At 39.7% G+C, this 11,088-nt stretch overlaps 1 protein-coding gene across 1 annotated transcript; it reads right to left on the bottom strand.

Annotated features, from left to right (window-relative positions):
* Positions 1-1,795: 1,795 nt before the first annotated feature.
* Positions 1,796-4,386, bottom strand: gsc (goosecoid homeobox). Its single transcript, XM_022751198.1, has 3 exons — positions 4,036-4,386; positions 3,014-3,273; positions 1,796-1,945 (listed from the first exon to the last, which is right to left on the bottom strand). Exons 1-3 carry the CDS (start codon positions 4,349-4,351, stop codon positions 1,796-1,798), a joined length of 726 nt encoding a protein of 241 aa, XP_022606919.1. The 5' UTR covers positions 4,352-4,386.
* Positions 4,387-11,088: the final 6,702 nt, after the last annotated feature.

The following is an 11,088-nucleotide window of genomic DNA, read 5'->3' as shown; positions in this document are numbered from 1 at the left end:
CTCCACCCAGAGAACTGCGGGACTGCTGTTTTGCTGCAGTCCATCCTGACACTGCTGTGTAAGATTATAAAATTAAACTTTATTTGTTCATCTGCAACATGTGGGAGAGAAACACCTGGGCTGTAGAGAGTAGCTCCATCAGTGTAGCTCCACATTCAAAAGTTCTTTTACATCTGACAGGACATGTTGAACTGTTTTCATTTGTTTTGGAGCAGAAAACAAGAAAAATCTGAATATGTGAACTGTCACTTCAAGCTGCTTCACCGACAGAGAAGTTAATAACATCCTGAATATATAGGATTTATTTTATTTATTTAATATTTACTTCCTTTTTATTAACCACAATAAAACTGGATCTCAATCAGGTTATTATCATTATTATTCTTATTGAAGTGTGTGATTATTCCCATTTACCTTTTGGAAAGTGAACATATAACAGACAGCACAGAGAGGGAGTGACGCTGGTTTGACTGGCCCTAAAATAATGTTCAGTTTCCAGTGTGTTAAACTAGTTTACTTTATTAAACATTGAACTTAAACCATTGTAGATCCATCCAGAGAAAGTTAAACAGCCGTATGAGCAATTTGTGAAGAAATAAAAACCAAATCAGCTTCTGCACCGTGTGATTCGCTGCTTTTAACTCCCTGTTCTGGATGATTTTAAGAATATAGAAGCAGACGTTACTAAAGTAGAAATCAATAATCACAGAGCTGGAGCCAGAGTTTTAGAAATACTGAGTCCACGTCGTCCAATCACAAGCCTCCAAAATTCAACCAGACAAAGAGTTTGGATTTTATTTATCCAGTTAAATATTCAGTTACATTTTCTGTAAATTTAATTTCTCAACACTAAGATCCTCTGCTGTGTTTCACACCGACACAATAATATTCTCATCAACTGGGGCCTAAGAGTTACATTGAAATATACATTAAATACCCAGCAGTCTCAGCTTTAGGATAATATAACTATCAAAGAGTCAATATAAAAACTACAAAGGAAATGATGCACAGCTGTGGCACTGATCATAGCTGCAGCTCTAATATGAATATTTGAATCTTATTTTGAAAACTGATCTGCTGTCGTCAAAGTCTAATGTTTCAATTAAAGGTCCCAATCAGAAACTTTCTAAATCATAAATGTGCAGGGTGCTCACAGTAATGTGCATTCTTTGGATTTGGATTTTTTTTTTTTAATGCCTCCACACACACACACACCTACACACACACACATCCTTCTGCTGACTGAGATGTCAGATCCTATTTTAAATAAACCTAGAAGAAACAATAAAATCAGACACCGTGTTTATGATGTTTCATTTATATTTTAATGTAGGCCTATAGTCGTTTTAAGTATCTTTTTCGTATTTTTTCAAAATAAAATGACACAACATCGGTGTTTTCCTCCTAACAGCTCCGTGGTGATGGATGTTTTTACAGACTCCACATGTTTCCCGCGGCGGCCGCGCGCAATATAAAATGTTACAACGGAAAACATTTTTACCAGAATTACAACATTTAATATTCATCAAAATGTCGCATATAACATTACGATATATTCAGACGCGTCAGTCAAACGTCCCAAAAAAAAAACTTAAATTAAATATAAATAGCGGACACAGACTCAATCATAAAATGTCGATATGTACAACTGTGCAACATGGCAACACGTTTCATCACCACCACCAGCATGTCGTCGAGTCCACATCACTTTCCACTATATGTACACACCTCCACATACACACACACGCGCACACACACACACACACACACACACATACAGGGCCGTGTCTTATTATCAGCTGTCCGAGTCCACCTCGCTTTTACTCTCCTCCGTTTTCTCCGCGGACGTTTTGGCGGATTTGTTCCATTTCTGAGAGTTTTCTGATTCCTCTGATGAAGAGCGTTTCTGCCTCCTCCACTTCGCGCGTCTGTTTTTGAACCAAACCTACATGATAAGAAAGCACAATTAGGCCTATGTGTATATGTTTGTTTGTTTTGGTTTTTATTCTCTAATCACAGATTGGACATTGTACTTGTAATGTGTATCACAGTCATTAATTTGACTGTTTATCCTTGAAAATATCTAATTAATGACTTTGGTAATTATTCATTTATTAAGTAACAGCGGATAAAGTCATTCATCAAGACAACAAAACGCATAAAATGTAAAAACGCATCATGTTTTCTTTTACGACGTTATTCAACGTTTTAAAGATAAAACTATTTTAATAGATAGTTTGCATTAAGTGGACTTCCAGTGCTGCTCAGTGGTGCTGATTAGTGAAAATATTCCTGTTCTCATTATTTTTCGTTGGTGCCTCGTTTCTTTATTCAAGAATTCGTTATTAGCCTATAATTATTTTTTATTCAAACCCCCATTAAAGAAACTTGATTTAACATCTGCTGGATGCATTTTTATTAATCTCTCTTCTTGAGCTAATGAGGTCGCATCAATTTGAAAACTAATAACTAATATTCTGTTCGAATATGATATGTATTTTTTTCCCAGACAGATTTTATGAGCCGAGCTACATTTTAATTCACACCAAAAAAGCTAAGTTGTGTTAACGGTTGTATAGGTTTGAATTGAAAATAAATTCTTCCATAAAAAAAAAAAACAAGTGCTGTTTGTCAGAGGAAAATAATACGATTTCAGTATCTCAGTAAAACTGAGAAAATGACACTGATTTCTTTTTAATCGTTTTAAAAACGAGATTTACTTAAAAGGCCTTGAATCACGAAGAGCGGCACGAAAAAGCATGATAGTTAAAGCCTTTGTAATAAAATATAAAACAGCTAAACAACAATGCCGCTAATGAGAATAACAACTTTACTGTAAAGGTGTTTTGTTAGGCTACTTTTAACAAAATAAATTAATAAAAATAAAAAAAAAGAAAGAATCTTTTTCTATTTTCCCTCATTTGAAACCGGAAACAATCAGAAAGGAACAGTTTAAAAAAAAAAAAAAAAAAAAAAAAAAAAAAAACAGTAGGAAGTTAAATTCGCCTCTGACCTCGACCTTCTCCTCCCGGAGGTGCACCTTGCGGGCCAGCTGCTCCCGTGTGCCGACGTCCGGGTACTTGGTCTCCTGAAAGAGGCCCTCCAGAGCCTCCAGCTGCTCGTCGGTGAAGATGGTGCGGTGCCTCCGCTTCCTGCGGCAGTGCAGCTGGTTGAGGAGCTGCAGCTCGGTCCGCGACAGGCTGCCCATGTTCATATAGGACATCATCTGATGGGGGACCGGGGAGATCAGCACCGAGCCCGGGCTGTCGTAAGCTGCGGGGACGGAGGAGACAGAAACACAGGGGTGAGTTCAGGAAACTAGGCCTACATATATATAGACACATAGGCTGCACATACATATACATATACATGTAGGCTAAACAGCGTTCATTTAAACTGCCAATTACAGCTGCTGCAGAAAACTGGAAACTGTGGGCCACGCTTTGCTTTTTTACGCACGTGAATATTTAATTAATGGGTAAAGATAATTAAGTTTAACTGTGTGTGGACGGAGTTCAGCTCGTGCATTAAACCTCAGTCTGACACTGTCTCTTTCTTTATAAACACGTCTGTTTGGTTCAATCACAAAGCAACAACCTCCAGACTGTCAGAGTCTTTTATCCTGAAGAACAAGCTCTGACATCAAAAAGTGAATGTGGGCGTTGAGGGTTCTATAGGCTATGTGTCCTTTAGTTCACACTTAAATTACGTCACAGTGCGTCGTTTTAGACAAATTATCAGAAATAGTTTTTCTTTCCTCCAAAGAACATTTGTCTTTAAATAGAGCAACATGCGACATGCTGGAGTTCATGTATCACACTCGAGTTTATTGGTCAAATGTTGTTGTTTATCATTCAGTTTCTTTAAAGTGGCACTTTTTTTTTTTTTTCGTTTGGACACCAGTCAGAAAACTGGGATGTTACATGTTAAATAAGATAAATTCAGTGCAGATTTCCTGACCCTAGAGTTTCACGTCTATAGTGGATTTTAAAGTTGGTAAAAAATCTAAAGAGAACCGGAGTTTGGTGGTCCTACCTGCCGGGATGCAAGGGCACTGCTGCGTGCTGAGGCCGGGCACAGAGCCGCAGCACGGCGGCCCTCCTCCGGCGCCCTGGACTTGAAGCTGTCCGTAGTAGTAGCCGTTATATCCTATCCTGGTCCCGTTCACAGACTGAATCCCGGAAGGAGAGGGCCCACACGTGGCCGAGTACAGTCCGTTGTAGTCGGTGTAGATAGAGTCCGTGAGGCCGGCGGACAGCACCACCGGGCCGCTGCGGTGCAACAGCAGCGGCTCCTTGCAGCTCGGCCGTCCGGACAGGATGCTGTCTATGCTGAACATCCCGGCGGGCATCACACCGGAGACGGGAAGAAGTGTGGAAAGGTGAAAACTGCTCGGTGAAGTAAAAAAAAATGCTCCTGACAGATTTCCGCTCTCCGTGGACAAATAAAAAAGTTTCCTAAAACTGCGTCATGTTGCGTCTGAAAGGGGACGTTTCTCCCTGCAGCTCCGCGAGCTCGTGTCGGCGATGCGAACTGGTGGTGTTTGATGGGACCAGCTGAGCGCAGGGCTGGTTTTATACACTGCTGACGTCACGGCGGAGCAAGGGCTGGTCTGAGATCAGCTGCTGAAACGGCCGCAGATCTGTGTATTAAGAATTAATTCAATTAAGATAATCCGCACTGTTTGGAGACTTTTGGAAACTCTTGCTACAGAGTAATCCGATTATTTCCTCGTCAGTGAAGGCATCATAATATATGGGATACATTTATATCAGTGTTTACACCGAGGAAGAGGAGGATGATGAAGACTGGGCCTTTTCCCATCAGTTCAGAGAGGTGGACAGCCAAACCTAAAATAACCAGTTCATGATCCTCGCATTAAACTGGTACAGTAAAACCACTGGTTTTTTTTTAAACTCGTTGTTTAAGGTGAAACATGTTTTATTGTAGTAAATAATAAACCATTTAACGGCAGCTCACAGCAGCTCAGTGCTTAAAGTGATGAATTAAATAATTTCAAGAAAAATGTAATTAAGCTTTTAATATATCCAAATAACTTTATTTCACACAGAAACAACATTTTATTATTATTGTTATTATTATTAATATTGTTATTCTTTTTTTTCCCAGTTCATTTACAGAACAAAAATAAAATATGAGCCGGTGCATTCCGCGCCAAGCTCGAGTCTATCTCTGAACAAATTATTATTATTATTATTATTATTATTACTCTGAAAGTAATATTGATGATTCATTTAAGGTTGGTATAAATAGTCCCGCGGCGGGATAATAAAACAAGCCACCTACCTGTAGCGTGGTGTGTGTGAAGGTGCAGTAAAGTGTAATCAAAGGTTTTTATTTTGTCCCTGCATGAGTAAATGAATATTAACCGTGTTTCTGCAGCAGACAGGAGCCGCTCAGCGATATATCAGCGCTTCATCTCATTATCCGCCCTCCATCGCCTCTCCGCGGGAAGCAGATCAGCGGCGTTTCCTCCCCGACAGCAGCTCCCTCTCTGCGGGTCAACAACGCCGCCTCCTCAGCGCCACCCTCCCCGGGATAAGATAACGGCCCATTATCGCCTCTATTCAATCCTGGAAAAAGAGAACGTATTGCGTATTTACACGGCTAATCAACATGGGCTGATTGGAGGTGGAGGTGGTGGATGGGGGGGTGGGGGGTGGGTGGCGGCTGCTGTGGAGGAACGTGGATTCCCAGTTCAGACCTTAATGGGACTCGTTGATTGCATTTAACACTCAATGGGGTGTTAACACAGGCTTGCGGCAGGCGCACAGATAAGATTGTGATTTTTAAAACGCGCCGTTAAGAGATGGGAAATGAGGCTGATTGTCCGCAGCTAATGCGCTAAAACAATTGATTTCCATCAACTCAAGAGTTCAGCTGCGAAACGCCAATCATTTTTATTTTACAGGCTTTTTGAAATTACAGATGAAAATATTTATCCAGATTTCAGACTCCTGAATCTAAATTGTACTTGATGTTTTATTTATTTATTTATTTTAAAAAAAAAGATAGAATTAACTGAAAAATCATTCCTTGCTCTCAATTATTTTGAAAAATGTTATTTATCGTTTTACTCTCCTTTTATTTTGGAGGGGGAAAACAACAACAAAATGCACCTCCAGCCTCCATGCAGAGATTTTTCAATGCCTTAAAAAAGAAATCTGATTTCTGCACACATTAGAAGAGTTGCGTTAGACCTCACAGCTTCTTTATGTAACAATTTTCTTCATTTGCTGTATTTTCCATCCTGTGCAGAGCCTCATGCAGCTGAGAGATGGGCGTCACTGCTGCACTGTGTCTCTGCATATGAAACACAATACACGTAGCTCTCCTCTGTTCCTTAACTTCCGCCCTTGTTCCACTTTGCAGTTTCCTGTTCATTATGCTGTAAATAGCAAATACAGATCATTCAGGCTTGAGGAAATATTTAATTCTTCTAAGACTGTGTGTGTCTGTTTCTGTGTGGTGGATCCAGTCCAGTCAGGCTCCTTTCACCATTTCAGACCTTAAAATGTCCCAGTGTCCATCACTGCCAGTGGGTTCTAAATCAGAGTTAATCTCCAGCACTGTTTAAAAACCACAGTTGAAAATAAAATATGTCTTTAAAGCATCAGTTTCAATCTGGATTTAAAGGTGTCAAACAGTCACAACCACGTGGCTCTGTAAAACACCCACCTCAGCTCCTCATTTTGCTCAAAATTAAAACCTTTATAAATGTGGTGAAGAAGACTCCCTGTCACCTCAAAGCAGCTACACTCACTGGAGGTGCCTCAGTTTTATTTTGTCTTCTTCTTAATGACTAAATCTCCTCCCGTCTTAATGACTTTTACAAGCCGCAGCACTTAGGAGTCCCACATATAGTCTATTAAAGGGACCTGTAGATTCAGCAGGTTTAGCCCTTAGGTTGAGGTTACTCATTCACTTCTTACACATTTCTGGTAATATGAAAAGCAAAAACAGGAATTGTAGGTTTAAAATTAAATTTAAATTTTATTCCCTGTCTACATTCCAGTTCAGATCATTTACAGGTGGATGTAATTTGACGGCGACATATTTTATTTGTGTGCAGGCAGCACACGGGGACAAGGACCCCACCCCCCCCACCCCTGCGCATGCATGAATGTGAGAGAAGCCCCCGCTTGTTGTTGCCTTTTGATATGGAAACATGTTTTTCTTGCTGAAAAGCCTTTTCTGTAATACAGTCACACTGTGATTCCAGCCGAGTGGAGAGAGGGGAGAGGAGAAGAAGAAGGAGAAAAAAAAAGGGGCCAAATGCTGTTATTATTTTCACATTTATTTCTATATTTCTACTTCCAAGTGGCAGTGAAAGGAGCAAGTCAAAAGGGATTGCTATAAAACGAAACATCCATTTGAAATTAAAAGCTGTGGAAAAGCGCCGTGAAGGCAGCACTTATAGGTGAATAGAAGCGTCAATCAGGCTGCAGATGGAGGCAGAGGACTCACAAAGCTACAATAGCAGATGCATCTTTATATATCAGAGCCCTGATCTGTAAAACCTGGTTAAATACGGCAAATAAAACAGGCAGACTTGGTAATGCGTCCCTCCAAGAGGGGATAAATACATGGTGAGGGCTGTCCAGGATTTGACACTGATGTCCTTTTACATCTGACTGCAGGGGGAAAAGTAGCATCTGCATAATTTACATAATCACAACATCAGAAGAGAAAACAGCCAATAGATGGATAGATAGATTTTGGTTATTCTCTTGTAAGGGTTTTGAATTTATTCCCATACAGTACACACACACACACACACACACACACACACACACACACACACACACACACACACATATATAATATATATATATATATATATATATACATACACATGTGAAATAAGGGAGGGTGGGCTCAGTTGTACAATGCTTCAATTTCCTCCAATCATAGGCGAGTTTGAGTGGTGTCACTCAGCCTCTTCATTCTGTATTAAGGCTTCAATTTGCTTCAGATGAATTACTCTCTCACTTCACAGTGGGACTGGCAGAGGAGGGGGGGGGGTCAGTTTATGAAACTTTCAGACAATTACAAACATTTCACTTCACTCAGGTTTCTGCAGGTGATGAACGTGGGCGGGATTCAAACTCACCCCCGTTGTACAACCACAGCTTTTATATGTGGCCATTCAGACAGTCAAGTCGATTCATCTGTACACGCTTAAAACTGGGTTAAATGTAATCCCAATTATTCTGGTAACCCAATGCTGTGTCAAAAAGGGACTGACCCAACCATGGGTTGTTTTAACCCAGCAGGGTTGGTTTATAGGTTTGATGCAGCATGTTGGGTTATGGATAAAATGATTATGTTGTTGAATTAAAGCTACCAAAAAGTGGGTTAAAAAAACAACAACAAAAAAACAACAAATTCTGGGTTATCACTATCACTGGGTTTAAAATGACATATTTAATGTCAGTCAACTTCTGCTGTTTCTGTTAAAATTAGATTCAAATTGTTATGAAATGATGAAATGATGAAACAAGCACATGATGTACAGGCCATTTTTTTTATTGCTACAACCAAAAAATATTGAGTTAGCCATGTATAAGTTCTATTACATTTAAATCATAATTGTATAAAATGTACTAAATTCATTTCATTTTCATGTTTTTTCATAGTCTGTAATGTTTCTACTGATAAAAGTAATAATGATGGCTAATAACAGTAATAATAATAATTATTTATTTCAATAAATTTAGCAGCAGGTGTTGAACAAGCTCATGGGGGCGGTAGGTGGTTTGCAGTTGCAGATCCCAACTCTTCAGCTCTGGAGGTAGAGGACCTGCGAGCAACAGGAGGAGAGAAAGAAAGAAGGGGGGGCAAAGAAAGAGAAGGGAGAGAGAGAGAGAGAGGTATACAGCTTTGGTTCTGATGTGCTTGAAGCAGTGTATTTGGAGCACTCTCCATATGAAGCATACCAAAGCCTTTAAGGCTGCAGGTCATATCATGTGCAACGTGCAGCAAAGTAGAAGCAGGAACACATCGTTCAGGAACATGTCTGGAACATGGAACATGTCTGTTCCTTAAGTCAGGGACATGCTGCAGATTTTTCAGTCATATACCAACTAGTATGAATGGATATTCATGCAATTTTAAGGGTTTGCGTCAGTCTAGCGTTGCATGCATTTCCTGATCCACACTCCACTCCAGTTAGTGGCGCTAATGTATCACAACTCCAAGAAGAGAGACTAGGTCTAACCTATATGTCTGAACTGCCTCTGGTAAAATCTTTAAATCTTTAATTTTTTTAATTTTATAACTACGACGTCATCTGACAAAATCACCAAATACACACTCAGAGAGAAAGTTAGAAGAGACAGACTATGTTTGTTATTCAGTTTCTCACACAGAGCACAGCCTCCGTCTGGATCCACAATAGTTTATATTTAGTTACTTCAACTCCAGAACGTCACAGACTTTTATTAGAGGCAGGTCTTTATGTCTGACTCCCTCTGTTTGATATGTAGAGTTGGTCATAGTCGTTAGTACGAAGCCTCGTTACCGATGAATTCTCTCTCTCCCTCCCTCTCTCCTGCTCTCTCTGCTCAGTGAGTCTTATGTTTAGTTCTTCCTCTGCCTCCTTTAGTAATGATGATACATGGAATGAAAGTAGTTTATTTCCTGTAATGGAGGCCAGGCTCTGTGTATTGGAAGTGCTTCTCCTCTTCCCTGCAGTTACTGCACAGCTGGGAAACCAGAGCGGCTCAGTAGACTGCCCTTTTAAAACAAGTCTCTAAATCTAGAGACAATGAGCTAAGTTGTTAACACTGCAGCTGTTAACACCTCCCTGATAGAACCTGTTTGTACCAAAAACTCCAACTCAGTGACAAGGCACTAGACTGACCATTGGTGGAAATATCATCAGTCAGTCAGTCAGTCAGTGAGTCAGGGACATTCCAGATTATAGGGCTGGTTCTGCTGTTGTGGTCCAGCCAAAACTCAAGAAGTAGAAGAAGAGAACAAGAGCAAGGCAAACAAAAGAAAATATACTGTGTGACCACTTAACTTGACCAGGAGACCAGGGTCAGGAGTTCAATGCCACGTGACTGTCTTTGCATTGTTTCATAGAAGAATCATAGGAATGTGGGTAATGCCAGATCTCCTCGCAGAACCTCTCTTCAAAACAAGACTCCATCTTGTTTTCTGGAGCATGCATCAGTTGATGTGCAGACAGTCATGTGGACACAAATATTTGGGCTGCAAGCACACATCCACACAGGGGTCTACGCCGCCACAGGTGGTAGGTATGAACTGACCTTTATGTTACTGCAATGCTTAAGGTTTGGTGAGGTTATATATGAAAACTAATGTTAGGGAAAGATCAGGACTCTACGTAAAATGACACCAAATTACAGTATATATGAATAGGCCCATATATTTTACATTGAAATCAACATTATTTAACAAAACTATACCATATTTTTTAGCATGTTCTTTCTTTAGAAATGTTTTTTGCTGAATGGTGAAAGGCTTTATTTTTAAAAACACGTTTTTTTATTTTAGTTTTTTTATCGTTTCCTCTATAATAATCATAATTTGGGAAAGTCATGTGTCCATTAGCTCATTGTTTATTATTATTATCAACAATGAGCTAATGGACACATGAATTTCCCCTAGGGGATAAATAAAGTATCTATCTATCTGTCTGTCTATCTGTCTATCTATCTAGTTTGATAAAGCTTTGAGCTTCTGAAACCAACAATCAAAAAATCGTGTTCACTTTACACAGCATGTGTCCAGATCTGTGAAGGCGTGAATCTCCCCTTTCATTCTTCACACAGCTACTTCTGTTACTCTCTAACCAGTGTCTTCAAGGAGAGAGTGTGCACTGTTGCTGCCATGTTAACCATTCACTGAGTCTTTTTTTTTTTCTTTGCCTACTGTTACGACAGCGGTCGTGTTGTTGTTTTTTGTTGTATAAGTTTTTATCACTTGAGTCACACTATAGATCCTCCTGGTCAAATATGACTCCTATACAAACAAACAAAGTTGCTCAGTGAAGTTTTTACTTGAGTTAAAGTACTGGAGTACTTGATTTTAAAAAAT

Source organism: Seriola dumerili, unplaced genomic scaffold (genome assembly GCF_002260705.1).
Source record: "Seriola dumerili isolate Sdu_G_001 unplaced genomic scaffold, Sdu_1.0 BDQW01000149.1, whole genome shotgun sequence".
Taxonomy (NCBI): Eukaryota; Metazoa; Chordata; class Actinopteri; order Carangiformes; family Carangidae; genus Seriola; species Seriola dumerili.
Note: the sequence above shows the minus strand (reverse complement) of the source record. Positions and strands in the feature narration are given on the sequence as shown.

What these genes read in the sequence shown, in the direction of transcription:
- gsc (XM_022751198.1), bottom strand. Translation starts at nt 4,351, where the DNA reads ATGCCCGCCGGGATGTTCAGCATAGACAGCATCCTGTCCGGACGGCCG. An exon ending in GTGCCCTTGCATCCCGGCAG is followed by an intron (nt 3,274 to 4,035) that starts GTAGGACCACCA and finishes CCGTCCCCGCAG; the next exon opens with CTTACGACAGCCCGGGCTCG. An exon ending in TCCGGGAGGAGAAGGTCGAG is followed by an intron (nt 1,946 to 3,013) that starts GTCAGAGGCGAA and finishes CTTATCATGTAG; the next exon opens with GTTTGGTTCAAAAACAGACG.